Source organism: Sciurus carolinensis, chromosome 2 (genome assembly GCF_902686445.1).
Source record: "Sciurus carolinensis chromosome 2, mSciCar1.2, whole genome shotgun sequence".
NCBI classification, from domain to species: domain Eukaryota; kingdom Metazoa; phylum Chordata; class Mammalia; order Rodentia; family Sciuridae; genus Sciurus; species Sciurus carolinensis.
In genome coordinates, this window is record NC_062214.1 from 21312042 (window position 1) to 21334557 (window position 22516).

Below are 22516 nucleotides of genomic sequence, written 5' to 3' on the forward strand. Positions count from 1 at the left end.
ACCTGATTTAATTCCCGTAATCATACAATTAAATTTCACTTTTCATGAAGATTCCTGGCCTCTAATAGCAAACAGAAAAAAAAAATCATGATTTTTTAACCTATCAAGTCAAGCAAAGATGCAGGGATGTTTCCCAGGTGACTATTATTATTAAAATAAATAAATAAACTCCCACCAGCTTGAATGACCTTGGCCCAGTCACGTGGCTAGCCTATGCCTCAGTTTCCCCAGCTATAAAACGGGGATAATGTCCTACCTCTTGTGGCTGTAGTGAGGACCAAATACAACACTGTGCCTGCAAGTCACTTGGAAAAGTGCAAGGTTCTATACAAATGTAAATGGTTCGATCACACTTATTGTCCCCAGGCCAGCCTGTCAGCACCCTGGTGCTGGGGATGACCCACCTCATCTGCTCATTAATAAATAAAAAAGACACTACATGGTAATCTCTACCAACCTTATTTTTTAAATTATGGCAATATATACATAACATAGTTGGCCATGTGAACCATTTTAAGTGGCTTTTTAGTACATCCACAGTGTTGTGTAACCATCACTTCCAGCCATTTCAGAACTTTTTCATCATCCCAAACTGAAACTCTGCCCGCTAAATACTAATTCCCCATCCTCCCTCCTGCCCCCAGCCCTGATCTTCTAATCTACTTCCTTCCTCCATGGATCTGTCTACTCCCTGCACCTCACGCAAGTGGAATCCTACAACATTTGTTCGTTGTCTCTAGCTCTCTGAGTTTTAGGTGAGGAATCAGGCCCAGAGAAGGGAGTAGCTCACCCGGGTCTCACAGCAAACCAGAGGCAGAGCCAAGACCAGGTCCCAGGGGCTGACTGCCAGCAGGCTCTGCACCTCCATGAGGCACCGCCTGCCTTTCTGTGATCTTGGCTGAGCCCCTTTCTTTCCTTGGGCTCCACTTGCTTCTGCCCCTCACCCATTCTCTTTTCTCAGCTTCCAAAGTGCCCCCTCCCCTTTTCCTGCCTCTGCTTCTCCTAAGCTGATTCCTGCCAGCAGATGGAGTGGCTTTGGCCCATGCCAGGTTATCCTCCTCTGGGCCAGCCCTCAGCCCTCCAGGACATCCTGCAACCTCAGCTGGCCCCTCCCTGCGCCGCAAACTCACATTCCCATCTCTCAAGGAAGTGCCCCTGTCTGTCATCTCCCAACTCAAATATTTGCTCTCAGTTCTGGTGGTGTCCTGGGGTCCATGTCTTTTGTTTCCTCACACCAGAGGAGGCCCCTTGCCCTCACGTGTCATCAGGTAGCACCAGCCCTGCCAGCCCTTCTACTGGGTTCACCCTTCCCCAGCAACCTCCAAGTCCGGAAGGATATTCCCTAGTCCCACCCTTGAGCCACACTATCTTCTCTATCTGCAGCTTTCCAGCACCTTCCATGTGGTGTATGTGGTGAACATGGACTTGGATCCCCCTTCGGGCCTCCTCTGTCCTGGATGGCCCTGGTTGTAAGAGATTCAGCCTGACTCGGGTTCTTCTTTCCCTTTCTCTGTTCTCTATCCATCTGTTTGTCCAACCGTTCTGTTCTAACCCTGGGCCCAATCACCTCCAGAATAGCTCACCCTGGCAGAACTTATAGATTACACTCCCAGCAGAGCAGTTTGCAGTCCAGGGACCCAAGATCCAAAGGCAACTGAGGGCATAAAGGCAGCCTGAGTCCTTCCTCAGGCCTTCTCTACCACCTACCCTGTCCACTCCTTCCTCCCCATCCTGAGACTCTTCTCTCTCCTTGTCTACCCACTGACCCTGCTCCCCACACTGCCTGCCCTTCACCAGCTCTCCGGACTCCAGATCATAGGAAAGGAGCTTTGGTTTCCTCTAAACATCCTAAAAGGGCTGAGGGAGTCAGAACCTGGCTGCCTTATTAACACTCCACTCTGAAGCCACCTAACCCACTCCCATGAAGAGGGACCTCAGCCAGCACTCTGGAAACCTAGCCTAAGTCTGGGCTGATTTCTTAATTTCTCTGACCCTCCCAGTTGTATGGTCCTCTGATGAGCACCAGGATGACCCGATGGGCCCCAGAGCACCCTCCATGTTTTGGGATCCTGGCTTCTATCTTAGCTCTGCCACTGATCTCTGTGCCTTAGTTTACTTCTCTGCACAAGGGGGTCCATTCCCAGGAACTTGACAGAAGTGCAAATTATGGGCCCCACCCAGGACAAACTGAATTAGAACTTCCCCAGCAGGGAGCAGCAAGTTGGGGTTTGAAAGAATTTTCCTGGCCTATCCCATACGCACAAGCTGGCCATCTGCTGGCCCAGGCTAGCAGTTAGTGTGGCCTAGAAGTGACTGGAGCTGGCAAGGAACAGGGGACCCTGTCCCCCGCAAAACAACAACAACCAAACAAACCATGGTGTCTCTTCTTTCGGAAGCTGGAGGGCTGGAGAGGGCATGCCGGTTGCCTTTCCCTGTCCCTGGCTCAATTCCAGCCCTGCTCGCCCTCTCCCATTTGCCTGGGTTTTACAAAAGGCTGTCTGGGTAGTGGCAGCAGGCAAGGGTGGGAGTCCTGGAGAGGCAAGAGGCAAAGGACTCTGTTAGTTTGTCCCTGTTGGTTTGTCCCACCATAGGCCAGATGGTCTCTCTCCAAATGGAAAGAAACCTAACTCCACAAGAAGAGAATCCTAAGTCCCCAGCTCCTCCTCTTCCTCCCAACCCCAGGGAGATCTTATAGTCAGTGCCAAAAGAACAATACAAAACAAAACAAAAAAATAGCTCCAACCCCCTGACACCTGGGGAAGAGAGTCAGAAGCTGACCTTCCTCTTCATCCTGGTCCTCTCCCCAGCCCCTGCCAATACTGTGAAGCCCCCTTCCTACTCAGCTTGGTGAGGGTCCTGCAGCTGTGGACCCTGGGAGACCCCCAGGGAAAGGCCCTCGGGAGGGAAGGGACCAAGGGCATCCTTGGGCCAACTGTCCGCCTCTCCTTCCCACTGTTCTCTCCTCTCTTTGGTCTTCAGAGGCTCCTTCCCAGGATGGATTGGGTGCCAGGACGACCGCGCAGTCCAATCCACCAGCTCTCCCCGCCCCCATGTCTTATTTCGGACATGAGAATAATTGTACAGTGTAAACTTACAAAACGTTTTAATGGTTGTAGATTGGAAATAAAGTATGTCATATGAACAGTTGCTCTGACTTGGCCGCCTCTGATTTCTCCGGGGGGTGGGGGAGGGCGCGGGCAGCAGATCTGAAACTTGAACTCACCGCACCTGCAGTTGCTTGGGAGGAGGGGAATGCCACCGCCAGCTGGCTGGTGGAGTCACTTGGGAGGGACCACCAGGAGTTCTAGCTGCTGACGGCTGTGCTGGTGCAGTGTTTCCCAGGAGGTATGTTATGACCAGTAAGAAATGCAGAGCATTCAAGAAGAAAAACAGGTTTAAGCTTTTCTACAAAAGACTTAAAACAATTTATTATGGTTTTAAAAAAAAAAAAAAAGGACACTTAAGACACTGACATTTAAGTAATTCTCTCCAAACATCTTTTACTTCTCATAGATGTTGTAGGTCAAGAATTTGGTTCCTGGGTAGTTCTGCTTCAGGGTCTCTGAAGGTTGCACTCAGATATCAATTAGGCTGCAATTATTTACAATTTGTTTATCTATCTATTTATTTATTTTGATGCTGGGGATGGAACTCACACGTACTGAACCAAGACTGGACCACTACCACTGAACTACACTAACCAGCCCTGGCTGCAGTTGTCTGAATGCCTGACTAGGGCTGCAAGATTGATTTGAAAGGTGGATAATTCACATACCTGGCCAAGTCAGTGCTGGCTACAGGCAAGAGACCTCAGCTCCTCAACAGGTGGACTGCTCCAGAGAGCTGCTTGTGTGTATTCATACATGGCAGCCAGCTTCCCCCAGAGCAAAGGGTCTATAAGAAAGCAGGGTGGAAGTCATAATGTCTTTTATATTGAAGCTTAAAAAGTCACCCTATGATTCCAACAATATCTGTGTGTGTGTGTGTGTGTGTGTGTGTGTGTGTATTCGTTTCTGGATAGAACCCAGGGCCTTGCACATGCTAGGCAAGTGTTCCACCACTCAACTACATTCCCAACCCTTTTTAGTTTATCTTGAGACAGGATCTGTTGCCAAAAGCTCGGTCCTTGTCCCGGATGCCAATTCAATAATGAGGACAGGTTTTGAGAAAAAGAAAAAATGTTTATTGCTTTGCTGGCAAAGGAGAAACAGGGGACTCCTGTCCGAAAGGCTGTGATTTCTGCCCATCAGAAGGAATAGGGAGTTGTGGTTTGTTTTTTTTTCAATTTTATTAAAATATTTTTTATTTTTACAAACACATTTTGATTCACTGTACACAAATGGGGCACAACTTTTCATTTCTATGGTTGTACACAATGTAGATTCACACCATTCATGTAATCATACATATATATAGGGTAAAACTGTCAGAACAGGGAGATTTTAAAGGAGCTCTTCAAAGGCTACATTCCAGGTGTGCCTTGACGGGGTCCCAGGGCAGCCTGAAGGTGTGTTAACATTCACTTGTTAATTTGGGAGTTGTTCACTTCTTAGATCCTCTGGCAGATATTTCCTTCCTGTGGAGCACAGATAGCTCAGGGTAATCTTGTTCCTTGCCCTCAGGTCAGGGAGAGGAAGAAGGAGAAGAGAAAAAGAAAATCTTGTCCCTTTTAAAAATAAGCCTCAGAGCTATATTCAAAAGGGCAAATGGACCACTGTTACAGATCTTTGGGACTACAGGTGTGTGCCACTATGCCCAGCTTCTACATTATCTTATTGGTTATACAAACAAGATCTCTTCAGTGTGGGAAGGGACTATACAAGGGCATAAACACCAGGCAATGAATCACTGGGGCCATCTTGGAAGCCGAATATCACATAATATTTGAGAGGTGTCTTCTTTTATAAGGTGCTAAAACAGCCAGGCCTGTTCCAGGCACTAAGGACACAAAAGATGGGTCTAGAAAACAGGATATCCAATACCAAGGGCAGGGGGAAGCCCAGAGGAATCAGGAAAGTCTTCACAGAGGAAGGGAAATCTGAACTGACACCTAAGGTTAAGATGCCAACCAGATGACGGGGATGGAGGGGACTATAAGCAGGAGACCACCGGGTGACGATAGAGGGCGAGGAACAGCATGTGTGATAAGCCCAGTACAAAGAACAGGCAACTACTCAGGAGGCTGGGGCAGGAGGATCACAAGTTTGAGGCCAGCCTGAGCAACTTTGCAAGACCCCGCCTCAAGCTAAATATTAAAAGTGCTGGAATGTAGCTCAGTGGTACTTTGCCTAGCACGTATGAGGCCCCAAGTTCAATCCCCAGTCCTGTAAAGGAAAGCGGAGCAGTACTGGACAAATTAAAGAAGTTTGGTGTCCATGGAATGGGGAATGATGAAAGAAGAGGCTGGGTCAGATCACACAGTGCCTTTATAGAGAAAGAATTTTTATACATCCTGTGGACAGGAGGAAGCTATGGGAGAAAGGACATAGAGGATAAATTGAGTCTGGATTCCAGGAGGCGATATTCTCAGTATGTCCCAGGATGGCCTCTCCTGGTTGGTTACACTGAGTTCTGTTCTGGGAACACTGACTAATGACCACACCTGCTATGGAAGGATGGCCAGTCATGCTCTTGTTGCCTTTATCCACTCCTTTTTCAGGCCTAGTGAACTGCTCTTAATTCAACCTTTGCAGGTTTTAAATCTAAAAAAAGGACTGCATTCGTCAAAGGGCACATTTTGATGGCATTACACTGGGTGCTGAGGAAGCAGCCTCATTTCTGGCCAGGCCAACAAGGGATAGTGGAGCAGACACTGGTTGGGATCCTGGAGCACAGAAGGGACATCTGGTTTTCAGCATGGAGTCACAGAGTAGGCTCTAAGAGAGATGGTTTCTAGATGAGGCTTAAAAATCGGGGAATATTGCTAGGAAGAGCAAGAAATGGCTTCCATCACCAAGGGCACAGCTCGAACAAAGAAGAAACCTCACCAGGTAGGCAGAGGAGTTGGAAGTGGTTTGGGGAGGGGTAGCCTTGATGGGGTTGGAAAGGAGAGTTCTCCAACTTTGCCAAGTACTGAAGAAGCCCCTGGAACAGGAACGGGATAAGCTGGGGCAAACCAAGCTCTGAACTCCAATTCTCCCTGGAGAGACTGCTTTTGGAGTTAAGGGATAAAGAGAAGGGAGACCATGTCCTAGCGAAGGGCGCAGGGCACCTGATGCTCTCTGATGCGCTGCCTGCCTCAAGTATCTCTCTGGGCCTGTTTCCCCATCAAAGATGGGTTCTGGGCCCGGTCGGGCGCTAAAAGGCCACCTTAGACTGGAGCCTCTGGGAGGGGACTCCCGGGCGTGTCACTTGGGGAGATGGCGACGCGGGGTAGTCGGGACAGGGAGGAAGGACTTGGACAGAGGGCGGGGCAAGAGCTCCGCGCCGGAGCACGCATGCGCCAAGCCGGCGGCGGGCGTCTGTGCGCGAGAGCGCCAGTCGGCTGCGCATGCGCAATTGCTTGGCGGGAGCTTCGGAAGTGTCCACGGTGACGTAGACAGCGGACCGCGAGTCGAGTTGCACCTGAGAGGACCCGCCGCAGTGGCTCGGGGGTCCAGGGCTGACCTAGGGCCGCAGACAGAGTGACCTGTGGCCTGTGTGTCAGGAACCGAGGCTCCGGGCTGGACGGACGTCGCTCTGAGGTCAGGAAGTCGCACACCCGGGATGTGCCCGCCTTTACCCGCTTCTCAATTTCTTGGTACAACCAGCCCACCGCTGTCGCTGCTCGAGTCTGGGGCCCTCCGGGCGCGGCGACTTTCTCTTGGGGAGGAGAAACCCTAGGGCGGGTGTGCCTCCCGCTCGGGCAGAGCAGAGGCCTAGAGTCCAGAAAAATGGCTGGAGACCGGGCGGCGCGCGGGGGATCCACCCGTGCTCCCAGGCTGGCTGCGGGACGAGCTGGGGCTTTGTCCCCTCTGAACCTTAGTTCCCCAGTCTTCAAAGTGGAGTGCATACTAGCACCCAGAGTTGGGGGAAAGATTAAGTGGGATCATGATGTGAGTAAAGCGCTTGCGTGGCACAGGTCCTAGCGTATAATAAGCGCTTAAGTGACACATTTGTGCTGTTATCCCAGCTTGGCCTGTGTAATCAGTCATAAGGACTGTGGGGATTTAGATTTCGAAGGACCCTTCTTTGTTAGATTACCTTTCACATGTCGTCTCAGCATTTATTAATTTTTCTTTACCAAGACCCTCACATAATTAATTTATTACCAGGATAAATTGTATTGGCATGCTAAACAAAATCTGATAATTTCAGTTAAAAAAAAAAAAAAAAAGACCTTCACATACAGATGTCTGCTGGTTGCATGAAAGATGAAGAAATGTCTCAGCTGTGTCCCTGCCCTCTTTTAACTCAGTTGTCTGTGACAGATACCCGGAATACAAATACTGTCCTGCCGGGGAGATACATATGTTAACAAATTTTACAGACAGGACTAGAGACCAAGGGGCTGGGCCACCAAATCTCACAAGAGAAGTGGTGAAGTTGGGAAGGATGAATGTTTTACAGAAAGGACAAATATGTGCAAAGATTCAAAAGTGCTACAGGGAATAGGAGTCACAAGAGAGATCCCAACTGGTTAGGCTGGGACTGGCTTATTGAAAGTTGTTGAATGCACTTGGGAAAATTTTTTGCGGCTGACTTTTTTTTGGGGGGCGGGGAGTAGTGCTGGGGATTGAACCCAGGGCCTTATGCATGCTAGGCAAGCATTCTACCAACTGAGCTATATCCCCAGCCCCTCTGCTGCCGTTTTAAAGAATGGATTACACTGGAGCAATGTTGAATGTAAAAAAAAAAAAACCTGTGAAGAAACTGATAATGGATGGGGAGAGAGCAGAAATTGTGAGACTTAAATTAAACTACTAATGGTGGCAAGGGAGGAAAGATTTAGAGACTTGATAGAACTGATAGTATTTTTGGTCTGGAGAGCTAAGGGTAAGGAATAAAGGATGATGTAGTTTTTCTCTTTTTGAAGACCAAGTAGGTCCTGATGCCATCAACGGAATGAGGGAATTGGGGACTCGTTAAACAAAGTTTTAGCTAGCGGAAGGTAGGTAGGGCATATGTTTAAGGGAGATATGAGTATTTCTAGTGGTAAGTTCTACAGAAGTTCAGAATAGAGGGCAATGATCCATTCATTCCGTATTCTCTGTGGAGGAGGTGGGTGAAGGCAGTTCAGAGAGAATGGGAAGCACAGGTCTGTTCTAGGGTAGTGAAACCCTATTGAGACTGGACCCGAAATGTGAAGGAACAGATCACTTCGTTTCCTATTTTCAGAGTTTTCTACCCAGGATGACTTCAGTGACCAAATCAGAGATCATAAAAGGTGAGTAATTTCTTTCTTTTTTGGTACTGGGGATTTGAACCCAGGGCCTTGTGCTTGCAAGGCAAGCACTCAACCAACTGAGCTATATCCCCAGCTCATAAAAGGTGAGTATTGTGAAATTCAAGACCTCTTGCCTTGAGTTCAGGCTTCTGAGCTATAACCTAATTGTTTCCTGGATCCTGGTTGATTTAGAGTCATATTGTATTTGCAGAAATGCTTCCTCAGTATTTCCATGATCTGAGTGCATTTTCTTCTGTTTTCTTTCTCCACATACACATCCTTCTTTTTCTCTTCCTCCTCCTCTTCCTCCCCCTCCTCCCTCCCCGCTTCTTCTTTCATCTTCTTCTTGGTTCTTGCTGTGTTGCTCAGGTTGGCCCCACACTCCTAGGCTCAGTGGATCCTCCTGCCTCAGGCTCCCAAATAGCTGGGACTGCAAGCGCATGCCTTTGTGTAGGGGCATGTTTTCTTTTTCCGTCTTTTTGCTCATATACCTAGTTGTGATGGGTTTGATTTTGTATTTTGACTTTTTTATAACAAATGCTAGAAGAGAAACCAGTGCCGTCTGAGATTCATGATCATCAATTGCCATCAAGTCTCAACCCTGTGGAAGTGTTTACTAAATCATCTGCTTCCTTGGAGATGACTCAAGGCATTACAAAGGAAAGAATTCACCTTGGATCTATCCCAAAGAAAGGGGAAAGTTGTGATGTCAGCTACCAGGAAGGACTTCAGTTGAGGTCCCTTCATTTGTCCCCTCAAGAACAGTCTGTCCGTCATCATGACAGGAGACAGTCCTGGCGACGAGCAAGTATGAAAGAAATAAACCGACGAAAGTCACTGCCTCCCTTCCACCAGGGCATCACAGGTGGGGTGCTATGTACATAAGACAGGTTCCAGCTCAGATAAGATGCAGTGAGAAAGGACATGAATGACAGAAAGTATAACAGAATAGACCTGACCTTGCTACTTTTTAGCTATGTGACTTTGAGCAAACCACTTCACCTTTTTGAGCCTCAGTTCCTCACCTATAAAATGGAGATAATACTACTTACTGTGTAAAGTTGTTCTATATTTATAAATTCTGTATGTTCAGTATTATTGATGTTTACATCATATGAGCCACCATAAACATATTTGATTGCTAATTGTTCAACTCTCATCCCCTGCTCAGATGATGGGCATTAAAGAGTCTTTCCAATGGCTTTCTGCCTCATACCTAAAGTGGAACAGAAGGTGGATGGGTTCATACCTGATTTTAGCCATTATAATAACTAGAAAAAACTCAAAAGGCAAGATACACACAAAAATATCTAGAGTGGGACTGGGGTGTAGCTCAGTGGTGAAGTGTGTGCTAAGGAGCATGAGGTGTTGGGCTCAGTCCCCAACACCAAAAAAGAAAGAATGAATGGGGCTGGGGATATAGCTCAGTTGGTAGAGTGCTTGCCTTGCAAGCATGAGGCCCTGGGTTCAATCCCCAGCACCGCAAAAAAAAAAAAAGAATGAATGGAAATGCAGTTCTTAAGGATAACATATTTGAATGTTATTTTGTATGAATTTACAGTTGTAACTATATCTGAGCATCAAAATAGAGGCAATAATATGGAAAATCTAGTGTGGAATTGAGATTACTTAAACTCCTTTGCCGTAAGATACCTGCCAGTAAACTGGGAGTGAAATAATACCTATCTTACAGGGCTATGTGAGAACTAAATGAGTTGATGTATAACACAGTACATGTACACATAATACTATGTATAGCATACAATAATATCTCAAATGTTAAGCTCTTGTGATTAAGATCTTACCATCGAGCCAAGTGTAGTTGCACACTTAAAATCCCAGCCAAGGCAGGAGGATGGCGAATTTGAGGCCAACCTTGGCAACTTAGTGAAACTCTGTCTCAAAATAATAAATAAATAAATAAAGGGGTAGGGATTGAACCCAGTGGTAGAACATCTTGGGTTCAATCCCCAGTACAGCCAAAAAAACAAACTACCATCCAAGTGGTCTAATGTGTACGAGGAAATCTGGATAAAAACAGCCATTTAACACATCAGAAAATTGCTGCCAATTCAGCGCCCATGCACTTTACTCCCTAAATGTGCCAAGAAAACATTAGTAGTTCCCCAGGATTAGCCCTACCTTCATCTTATTCTAGAGCATTTTTAGACTTAAAATTCTGTATAACAGGAAATCACCAATGTAATAAGCTTGGTTATTTTCTGGTTATTCCTAGCCACCTGCCAGGTTTCCTTGGTTACAGGCAGAAGGAATCATATTTTTCTTGACTAACAGCAGTAAGAATCAAGAGAGGAGTCCTGAGAGTTTTTAAAAACAGGCAGCTAAAGCTGGAGGGCAAAAAGCTATGTAGCTCTCATAATTCTCAAAGCAGACTTCCTTGGCTATATAATCGTTTTGTTTTGATACTGGGAGTTGAACCCAGGAGCGCTTTACCACTGAACTTCATCCCCAGTCTTTTTTCTTTTTTCTTTTTTCTTTTGAGACAGGGTCCTGCTAAGTTGCTGAGGCTAACCTTCAACTTGCAATCTTCCTGCCTCAGCCTCCTGAGTCACTGGGATTACAGGTGTGCACCACCACACCCAGCTTTATAATTGTTTTTAAATGGACTTAATTGAAATAAACAGTATCTACATTTTGCAATTGAGGAATCAGTGGCATAATTATAGAAAGCATCCAGTCAATGTGGTCTTATAATTCACTTTGTAATCTTGAGTAAATTATCTGTTACCCGAGCTTTGTTCCTTAGTGTCATCTTTCATCAGATGGAATTGATAAGATACTTACCTCTAAGTTTAATGAGGTGTACATAGCATTTAATAAAATGCCTTTTATATAGCAAGTGTTCAGCAGGTATTAGCTTTTCATGTTAAGTAGGTCATTATAGAGAGGCAGCATGATACTTGTGGGTAAAACACTGATTTTGGTGTTATACTCGGGTTTGAATCATGACTCCTCCAGTCTCTGGTTTCAGATAGATCATTTCCCCTCTTGGCTTCAGTTTCCCATTTCTAAAATGGAGCTCGTGAATTTATAAGAAAACTCGTAATGTCTTTAAAGCATCTTGCAGTGCCTGTCATATAAAAATGCTCAAATGTTCTCATCTCCTTTCTTTGAATGGTGACTATGAATTATAAAAAGTTATTTTATATCTAGCTTATTTAACAAAATAAGAGTTTAATGTAATACCTAAGATTCTCAGAACATTTAAAAAAATTTTTTTTAGTTGTAGATGGACACAATACCTTTATTTTATTTATTTTTTCTTATGTGATTCTGAGGATCAGACCCAGTGCCTCAACATGTGCTAGGTGGGTGCTCTACCACTGAGCCACAACCCCAGCCCCTTATAACATTTTTTAAAGTTTGGATATACAAATAGGAAGATTTCATTCCTCTGGGATTCTTGAAGTATTAGAATTCTCCCTTTAATCAGAAAAGGCTGCTTCTTGCCTTAAGTTGAATTGCATGAAGGGAGGAAATTTTTATTTTGTTATTTTGCTGGCTGTTTTAGTATGCATTTCCTTAAATTGTGGTGCTATTTCATCTTAGAGCTCAGCAGGTCTATCAGTGTTGACTTGGCAGAAAGTAAACGACTTGGCGCTCTCCTGCTTTCTAGTTTTCAGGTGAGGTTCTTGGAATTGGGAAATGCTTTCATTTTTTGTTGTTTCTGTTATTGTCCCAACTTCAGAGATATTAGTATGTGATGAACTAATTAAAAGATGTTTTCTTCTGGTTGAGATTAATCTAAAAGCCAGATTTAATCCCAGCAGTGTGTTCATTTTGGACCAAGCTCTCTACCAGTCTCATTGTTGCTGCTATAATAGAGCAGCTAACAGATTTCCCCAGTGTAGTATCTTTTGCCCATTGACAACAAGTGATGGGAATTTAAAGTGGGTAGAGATAAAAATCTAAATTATACAGACATTGGAGGTATGACTGCATGCTAAACCAATATATGATACATGTCGAACAGTTGTTGTTGTTGTTGTTTTTGATGGTGCTGGGGATTGAACCCAGGGCCTTGTGCATGCCAGGCAAGCGCTCTACCAGTTGAGCTAAATCCCCAGCTCCCCCCACCCATTTTTTTAAAAATTGTATTGTTTATTGTTTAATGCTATGGCTCACTGGTGCTTATGGCAATTTAAAGCAAGCAATTTGTGTGAATTAAATGACCATTTTTCTTCTGAGTTAAAATGTATAGTTTGAGCAACAAAGAATTTTATTCATGACAATTTTGTTTATATGAAAAGTAAGGTGAAAAAAATCATTTAGTTTCACATTTATTAAACATTATAAAGCTATAAGACTGGCCTAGAAATTGTTTGTTGTTGTACTGAAAATACTTTTCTATTTTAGTTCTCTGTACAGAAACTTGAACCTTTCCTAAGGGACACTAAAGGCTTCAATCTTGAAAGTTTTAGAGCAAAAGGTAAGTTACTAAGAATAGATGAGTGAGCTTTGAACGTGATACTTTATATTTCAAAAGACTTAAAAAATAGTCAGACTTACTTATCAGCAGATTGTTGATATCAGAATTGCACCATAATTAGAGTAGACATATCGGGGTTAGCTTGACGGATAATTACCATTTCCCCTTCACATTCTTCACCTGAGTGTGATAGTGCGCTCTTTCAAGTCTAGCAGAGACTTTGGAGACAGGGTCTCACTAAGTTGCCGAGTGGGGCCTCAAACTTGTGATATTCCTGCCTCAGCCTCTCAAGTCACAGGGCTTGTAGATATGAATGTGTCATCTCTCCCGGTGTACATGTGTTTTTTATTTGCCATCATTATCTCTTATTATACTCTTGCCTATTTCCTGACTTCTGTAATGTTTCTCCTTCTAGTACCAGGAGTTCATATCTCTTTTAAAAATGAAATTATCAGTACTTATATACCTGTTTAAGTGCCTTTTCACTAGTCAAGTATAAAAACACTTAAAAATGTCATGGAGAAGAGTTATCTTCCATTTTATCTGTATCTATTAGAGAAAAAAGACAAAATTTTTCTGTGTACTTGGACCACTCTTTTGGGCGAATGAGAGCACTAGAATGTAATAGAACACTAGAAGGTGTTTTCTAGACTGAGAACACCGTAAGTATCTTCGTTAGCTCATTGTGAAAATTTATATTCTATTTTATGACATTATTTTACTCTCTCTAGCATCTTGTCTTTCTGAGGAGTTGAAACATTTTGCAGACAGATTGGAAAGTGATGGAACTCTGCAAAAATGTTTTGAAGATTCAGAAGAGTAAGCAATTCCCCTCTGTCCTAAATTATAACTGAAATAGAACTTTTCATTATTATTAAACAGTTGTTTTCTCTTTCAACAGACATTTATTTGTCATCTGCTGTTTTATTATGTATCATGTTCTTTTAGATGTTAGGGATATAGTGATAAATAAGTCCAACAATAATCCTGTTGTCATACATGATAATAAAGGAGATAGTCAAATAGAAAATGTGATTTCAGATAGTGATGATCAGGAAAGTTAACAAATATAGTGACTTGAGGATGTGGGAAACTTAAGGTAGAATGTTCAGAGAAATTCTCTAATGATTTCACCTCTGGGCTGAGACATGTAAGACTGAATGAGTAGGAGCCAGCCATGGAAAGATGAGAAAATCGAGATTCAGATCTTTGCTAGTCATGCAAGGTTAAAAAAAACTCATGTTCTTTGGATCTTGACAAGCAAGAATATTAGCATAAATTTTAAAGTTTCACCCTCAAAATTGGTAGTTCTTCAGGGCCCCAACCCATTAACTGTGCCCTGCAACAAACCATGCACTTGGACTTACATCATGAACTTTAAGTTTGGATTTCATGAAGGTCTACTTTTCCATAGGTTTTTAGGATTGACATTTCTGATCAGGAAATGAAAAGATATTTTAGCTCAATGTAGAATCTCTTTTATTTTTTTTTTTTAGTTGTTGATGGACCTTTATTTTATTTATTTATATGTGATGTTGAGAATTGAACCCAGGGCCCCCACAAGCTAGGCAAGTGTTGTATCCCTGAGCCACAACCCCAGCCCCGGCATCTCTTTTAATGTATTGTATTTAAGCACAGGCTTTAATATAGTCAGGTTCCCAGGTCTTGGAAGAAAAACAGGAATGGTGGCACTATTGATTGTCTTTGCCAGGCAGAGTACCAAGAGCATCTACAATATTTTGGCATTTTTAATACCTGCTTCCTTTCTGTTAGAATTAATCATTCAACTGAGCTGAGCCACTGATTACAGTAGGAATCAAAATTGACGAATTTGGCAGAGCCAGGACATAGAGAACCCCAAGTGCCAATTTAAGGAATTTGGGCTTTTCTTCTGTATGCAGTATATCATAGAGGATTAAATATGATACTGGGGATTAAACCTAGACTGGCCTGAAGTTTGTGATCCTCCTGCCTCAACCTGCCAAGTTGTTGGGATTACAGGTATATGCCACCTGTAGTTACAGTCTGAACCTAGCTAATCACAGAGTTTTTAAGCAAGGCAAAAAATTAAAGGACTATTTTTAGAAAAGGCCATGGTGTGAATTGGAATTGATGAGAGAGATGGAACATAGAGACTAGTTAGGAAGCTATTACCTAGTGCAAAAGTGAGACAGATCCAGGCACAGTGGTGCGTGCCTGTAATCCCAGCAACTCAGAAGGCCAAAGCCAGAGGGTTGCAAGTTTGAGGCCAGGCTTGGCAATTTAGTGAGACCCTATCTCATAATAAAAAATTGAAAAAAGGGCTAGGGCTGTAGCTCATGGTAGAATGCCCCCAGGTTCAATCCCCAGTACCCCACCATCACATACACAAATACAAAAAGTGAGATAGAGCCTGAAAACAAATATTTGGTGAAAGATAAAAAGTTAGGAATTTTTTTTTTTTTTTTTGGGTGCTGGGGATCGAACCCAGGGCCTTGTTCTTACAAGGCAAGCACTCTACCGATTGAGCTATCTCCCCAGCACCAGGAATATTTTATTGCCACTAAAATTATGTAGGGACTGGGGATGTAGCTTAGTGGTAGAGTGCTTGCCTAGCAAGTGTAAAGCCCTGTGTTCAATCCCCAGCACCGCAAAAGAGTTATGTACAGCATCATATTAAAAACAAGTATTTCTTGAAAGATTCATGTTAATCTCATAATCCTATCTATATTCCAGAAAAGCATCAGATTTATCTCTGGAGAAGTCAGTGGCCGAGATGAAGGAATATATAGCAAAGTAAGTGAAAATGAGTGAACCTTATTTGGAAAAGTCTAAATTCATACTCCATCTGGGGAAAATAAACCTGGGAAAAATGAATGGTAAACATGGTGTTCAGTACTAGTATATCAATACTGAAAATTAAAAGCCTGCATATTGAGGAGTTTACGGGCTCTACTGATGGCTAATTTCATAGGAAGGAGTCTGGGGAATATAAGGATGTTAATTTCATTTTAAGAACTCTTGTTTTATTTGATTAAATTAATATCCTCTGGTCAGTTTAGCTTTCTAATCCTTTAATGACTTTTTTATTCACATTTTATAACCAGATTATATGCCTAAGGTACTTATTGTTGCCCTGAGTGATTACGAATATGATGGCCAAAATTAACTGAATTTTTTTCTCCCCGATTTTGTAGATTTTCTTTAGAAAGTCAGACTTGGAATCAGCTCTTGCTGCGCTACCAGAAAGAGGTACTGCCAGAAGCTATGTCCAGGTTAGATCTGTGAACAGGAAGCTATCTTTTTACTTCGTGGAATTTGATTTGCATTTATTTCAGTTCTGTTAGCACAAATTGAATGGTGAATCCTTTTCTCACAGTTCAGTGAACTCTTCAAAACTCTGTAAAAGTATGTATTAGTATTCTCTGACCATAATCAGAGAGTGGTAAAGAAGGAAGGAAAAGTTGGCATCACTATTTTTAGTCCCAGAACAGAATTGTTTCTGTCTTGTGCCTTTGGCTATGGTTTCACATCCCCAGGGAGACAGGCACAGCTCTGCTTTGCACCTGTCCACCTGGGTCTGGGCCAAGTACAGTAGTGAAGAGACCTGAATGAGCACATGGACTTTGAGATGCAGGTATGGGAGAGACTCCTGCAGGGCTTTCATGGAGACACAAAAACATGCAAGGGGCGTGGTAGAGGAGGAAGAAGGCAAGAGAGGATCTTTGTCTGGATTTTGAAAGTGGGAAAGTGCTCAGTTTTGATTTAGTTGAGCATCTATGCCAGTAAGTTTAAGCTCCCCCTCCCCCCGAGTAGTCTTATCTAGAAACCCAACTATAAAATGTTAGCCAAAACTCTAATTGCAAAAGTGGCCTCTCAGTAGAGAAGGGCTTTAAGAAACATGGTTTGAAAAACCTTTTCCAATATAGGAAGTGGGGGTTATCAGTTACTTTATTTACCCCACACCTATTTCTGAGGATAGTTATGTATAAGATGGCAGTTTCAGAATAAAAACTTCTGTGGCAAAGTTTATAGTTTAAGAGAAATGCTTCTAGAAGCAGTCTGTTAAGATCCTGACTACTCCTTAGTTTTGTGACCTCAGCAGATGATTCTCTTGGAGTTTGGGATTCCTCATTTGAAAATAGGGATGATATTACCTCTCTTGGGTTGTCTTAAGTGTTAAATGATGTTAAATGAAAAGTGACAAGCAACCTTTGGCACATGTGAAGCACTTAGTAAACTGCAGTTATTGTTGTTATAAAAAACTTTCAATCAGTTTACATGAACTCAAGATAGATCAGCATTTTTTGGGTAAATGTTATAGACATTGACTTTAGGATAGCAGACTTTGGCTTTACTCCAATTATAGCCCTTTTTGTACACGGACCTTACTGTTAGGTGGAGTTAACCAACCTAAAACTTCTGGCATTTCCTGGAGTCTAGTGGTATAAAAACTTTAAGACAGGACATCGTTTCAGAACCCCTTGTGAAGAGAGCGTATTCCAGAAGCTGGTGGTGTAGCTCAGTGTGGAGTACTTGGCTATCATGTGCAAGGCCCTGGGTTTGATCCCACTACTGCAAAAGAAAAAGGAGATCTAGGCACGGTGGCACACACTTCTAATCCTAGCAACTCAGGAGCCTGAGGCAGGAGAATCATAAGTTCAAGTCTAGCCTAAGTAACTTAGTGAGACCCTGTCTCAAAATTAAAAAAAAAAATAAAAAGGACTGGGGATGACTACATCTACAGTGGTAGAGTGCCTCTGGTTCAGTCACTACTATCAACAAAAATTGAGAGAGAGAGCGATATCCCATACCTAGAGAGGGTAGAAAAATATTGATTTGCCTTGTGGGAAGTTTTTTCAGAAATAATCTTTGATGTCTTTTCCAGAAAGTGATTATAAAGTTCCTTGAAAATTCTTTTTTTTTGTTTTAGAGAATCAGCTGAAACCAAAATTACTGAAGTCAAAGTAGAACCTCCAACGTATCTTGGGTCTTCCCAGAGTGAAGTTCTTAACACAAAACCTGACTATCAGAAAATATTACAGAATCACAACAAAGTATTCGATTGTATGGAGTTGGTGGTGAGTTGGCTCAATCTTATTTGGTTGAGCTTTCCAGCTTTGCTCCTTGTTATCTGTTAGTCAGCTTTCCATTGCTGTGACAAAATTTCTGAAACAATCAACTTATAAGAAGGAAAGGTTTAGTTTGACTCACAGTTTTAGAGGTTTCAGTTTATGGTTGCATGGCCCTATTGTTTTGGGCCTGTGGTGGCCCAGTACTTTATGGTGGAACACATGACAGAGAAGGCCCCTTACCTTATGGTGACCAGGAAGTGAAAAGAGAAAGGGGCCTGAGTCCCAATACCCCTTCAAGGGCACACCCCCAGTGATGGAACTTCCTTCATGTAGGCTCCCTCTCCTAAAGGATCCACTACCTCCCAATAGCACCACAAGCTGGTGACTAAGCCTTTAACATATGAGCCTTTGGGAGATATTCAAAATCAAACTATAGCATCATCCTTGGAAATAAATACTGAGAATATGTGTCATAAGGATATTCACCTCCATCTGGGGAAAACAGACAATACAAAATAATAAGTACATATATGGTGTGAGTGCTATTAAAGCAGAGTAAAGGGGATAGAGAGTACAGAAAGGGCTTCAGGTTGTTTTTTACACAAAGCAGTTATCACAGGCCCCCCAAGGTGCCAGTTTAACAGAAACTTGAAGGACTGAGAAAGTAAGCCATGAGGACATTTGAGGGAATAGTATTTTGTCAGTCCTGGTATCAACAGGAAACAGATGGTCATTTGAAATAAGGTAGTTTAAGGAATTTCCAAAACCTTATTTCAAGGTGGCTATGGATAAAGATGTAGGTACCACAGAACCACAAGGGTTAGTGATGTAACCCTCAGTTTGGAGGCATCCTACCTGTTGGCCTGAAGGGAGAAGCAGTTACTATGGTACCTGAGGAGAGAACACATACTTTGAGAGAGCTATGACCTCACTTGCAGGATGCAGCTGACTCAAGATGGCCTTTCTGGGAAATAACCCGGGTAATAAATACCATGGCCTCATTGAGCTCCCTCCCACCTGGGCTCCCTGGTAACCACACCCAACTAGAAACTACAGGATGTGCCATCCTGTTGGTAGAGCTCACAGGGCAGCCTCAGAGGGCACAGCAGGCTGGAGAAAAGTGGGGAGGGGCTCAGGGGAGTCAACAGAGAATGTCTAGCGTAAGCATTCCAGGCTGAAAGACTAGCCTGCCCAAAGCTGAGCAGGAGCCTCCCAGGGAGTTTGAGGAATATCAGAGAAGCCATGGAGCTCTGCAGCTCTGTCTGTCTTTTGTCTGCAGATGGATGAGCTGCAAGGATCAGTAAAGCAGCTGCAAGCTTTTATGGATGAAAGTACCCAGTGCCTCCAGAAGGTGTCAGCACAGCTTGGTGAGTGTCTCCAGGGGACTAGAGCTTAGGCTGTTCTGTTTCTGATGGCCTTGGGATGCAAACTACGCTTCAAAGCCTGTGTTCCTGAGGGTATGACCTATATCAGGGAATTTGCTTTTCAACCCACAATAAATAGTATGTTGATGGGAAATTTATTTCTTTTCTTTTTTCTCTTTTTGTTATATTGGGGATTTAACCAGGGTACTCTATCATTAAGCTACACACCCTCCAACCCTTTTAAAATTTTTATTTATTTAGGTACTGGGTATTGAACCCAGGATACTTTACCAGAGCCCCATCTCCATCCCTTTTTTATATTTAGAGACAAGGTCTCACTGGGTTGTTTAGCACCTCCCTAAATTGCTGAGGCTGGCTTTGAACTTGGGATCCTCCTACCTCAGCCTCCCAAGCCATAACCACATCTGACTTTTTCCCTTTTCTTTCTTTCTTTCTTTCTTTCTTTTTTTTTTTTTTTTTTTTTTTTTTTGTTGTTGTTGTTGTTTTTGTTGTAGATAGACATAATACCTTTATTTGTTTATTTATTTTTATGTGGTACTGAGGATCAAACCCAACCATGGCCCCTGACTTTTTATTTCTTTTTGAAACAGAGTCTCACTGTGTTAAGGCTAGCCTTGAACTTGCCATCCTCCTGCCTCAGCCTTTCAAATTGCTGGGATTATAAGTGTGTGCCACTGTGCCTGGCTGTTGATGGGAAATTTCTAGATGTAAATTCCACAGTAGCATAGTAGACTAAGAATTAAATCCCCATGAACTGCATTGTCATTTTGGCAAATTTGGTATAAATACCCATTACTTTTAACTTCTTCCATTTAAAAAAGTCTACGGAATAACACATTACCCTTCTGTAGCTTTTCCTGACCTCCCCCAGTCTTCATACCTTCATGTTCTTTTTCGCCAAGTTGTGTTGTAGTTGTAGTAGTTGTAGCTTTCCTATCAGACCGCCACCTCCTTGAGGACAGACTCTCTTGTCATTGTAATGTCATTCACTGGCAGTGTTCACACATTTTTTTGTTTGTTTGGGTTTTTGTTTCTTTTGAGGTACTGGGGATTGAACCCAAGGGCTCCAGTGTTCTAGGCCAGTGTTCTACCACTGAACTACACCCTCGGCTCTTCAATAAATTTTATGTAAATTCAATTGAAATTTAGTTTTGGACTCATTTCCTCTGCAGAGAAGAGAAGCATGCAACAATTAGACCCTTCACCTGCTCGAAAACTGCTTAAACTTCACCTCCAGAAGCCGTCTGCCACACATTGCTCTGGATCTTGTCAGTGACCTCGCCCAGCTCTTCTGCCAGAAGACACTCAGGACAGGATTGGCAAGAGTGCCCTGGCACGGGGCAGCTGCACAGCCACGTGATCTAGAGAGTTGTTGCTGTTGAGGATCACTGGCTAACCAACTCTAGAGCACTTTGACTTTTTTCTGAATGATAGAATTGAGGCATCCAAAAGAAAATTTTTTCCAGGAATGTGCAAAATGTTTGAAACTTCCTTTTTTAAATGGCCTTCAAAACCAGTGGTCTATTCTTTTAAATATCCTTCATAGTATGAAGATGTCAGGTTTTGAAACCAAGGTTTTTTTTTTTTTTTTTTTTTTTTTTTGCAGTGCTGGGGATTGAACCCAGGGCCTTGTGCTTACAAGGCAAGCACTCTACCAACTGAGCTATCTCCCCAGCCCTGAAACCAAGGTCTTTTAGAACCAAGTTTAACGAAACATTTTAGGGGCCAAGTTGAGTTCTGGTCATTAAAGGATTAGACTGGTTTTTGAGGTGCAGCTGTGAAGACAATTTTAGGTGGAAGAGCATTGAGCATTGTTTCCATCATTGGGTTACAGATATCATGTCACAAAATGTCCAGTTTGAAGAAAATACTACTTATTTTTCATGTCTTCAGTGTATTTTAGGTTTTTTTTTGTTTTTTTTTTGGGTGCTGGGGATCGAACCCAGGGCCTTGTGCTTGCAAGGCAAGCACTCTACCGACTGAGCTATCTCCCCAGCCCCGTATTTTTAACATTGAATTGATATCCTAAACTTCGAATTCATGGCAAGAAGGAGCTAAGTGCTGCTTTTAATTTCTTTTCTGTTTTTTTTTTTCTGTGCTGGGGAATCAAACCAAAGGTCTCACCCAGGCTAGGCAAGTGCTCTATCACCAAGTTGCACTCCCTGTTTCCCAGTAATTCTTTGTATTTATTAATAATCTACAAAATTATACATAATTAAAAGACTTACTATCTTTATATATGTTTTGAGTGTATTTTTTTTAAATGTGTTTTTGTAGTGCTAAGAATTGTACCCAGGGACTTTGTGCATGCTAACAGTCTGCTCTATCATGGAGCTACACCCCCAGCCCCTAAAAAGGATTAAAGGTGAATACTTAATGGAAAATAAGATTTTTTATCAAGGTGAAGTGAGCAGTAGTATACAGATATGCCTCAGTACTTATTACCAATAAAATAGGAACTAATTTACTGTTAATGTTTTTTATAGTCTCATCCCACTAGTGGAACAAAACCTAGACATTTAGACATCTCAAATAGCAAATCTTAAACCTAAACACTCATTGGGGAGAGGTGATATCTCCTTACCTTGCCCTACGTTTGTTCCTTATTCATATATTTATTGAGTCCCTAAACAGTATAGAAACTGGGGAGAGAACAAAGAACATAGGGAGTTCCCCTCATGCTCATTCTACTGGAAACATAAGGAACACAGAGAGGAAACTTCTACAGAAGAGATGATGTAGCTTAGTTGGAAACATTAAAGACATTTAAACTGGGCAAGTATTCTAGGCAAAAGCAGCATTTTTTTTCTTTTCTATGGTATTGGGAATTGAACCTAGGGCCTTGTGCATGCTAGGCAATCGTTCTATCACCAAGCTAGATCCTTAGCCCTTTTAATTTCATTTTGAGACAGGATTTCACTAAATTATGTAGGCTGACCTTGACCTTGTGATCTTCCTGCCTCAATGTCCCAAGAATCTGGGAACCTTCCAAGTTGCTGGAATTATAGGGGTGCACCGGTGCACCTGGCCAGAACTTTAATAATAGAAGCAAGCATGTGTGGATATGAAAGACCAGTTAAGCTGCTGAAGTAATAGAGGTGAGAAACAACAACGTGTGTTGGGTGTTGACAGTGGATGAGTGGGGGAACTGCCTGTGTTGTTTATGGTATCTGGAACATGGTAGACACGGAGCCTATGTGTTAAAACCCAACTCTACCACTTCCTATCTGATTGGGAAAAAGTTATTTAAGGTCAGGAGAAG

General features: G+C 42.8%; 1 protein-coding gene across 4 annotated transcripts; it reads left to right on the top strand.

The window, feature by feature from the left end:
• The first annotated feature begins 5930 nt into the window (after positions 1-5930).
• Positions 5931-21173, top strand: Dsn1 (DSN1 component of MIS12 kinetochore complex). 4 transcript variants are annotated; one of them, XM_047539963.1, is made up of 11 exons: positions 6522-6739; positions 8317-8365; positions 8910-9230; positions 11936-12009; positions 12743-12815; positions 13547-13634; positions 15531-15590; positions 15992-16069; positions 17728-17875; positions 19149-19236; positions 20427-21173. In XM_047539963.1, exons 2-11 carry the CDS (start codon positions 8332-8334, stop codon positions 20528-20530), a joined length of 1068 nt encoding a protein of 355 aa, XP_047395919.1. In that variant the 5' UTR covers positions 6522-6739; positions 8317-8331; the 3' UTR covers positions 20531-21173. The 4 variants fall into 4 exon arrangements, with proteins under 4 accessions (XP_047395916.1, XP_047395919.1, XP_047395918.1 ...); XM_047539962.1 differs by having other exon boundaries at positions 6522-6683; XM_047539960.1 differs by lacking the exons at positions 6522-6739; positions 8910-9230 and adding an exon at positions 5931-5990.
• Positions 21174-22516: the final 1343 nt, after the last annotated feature.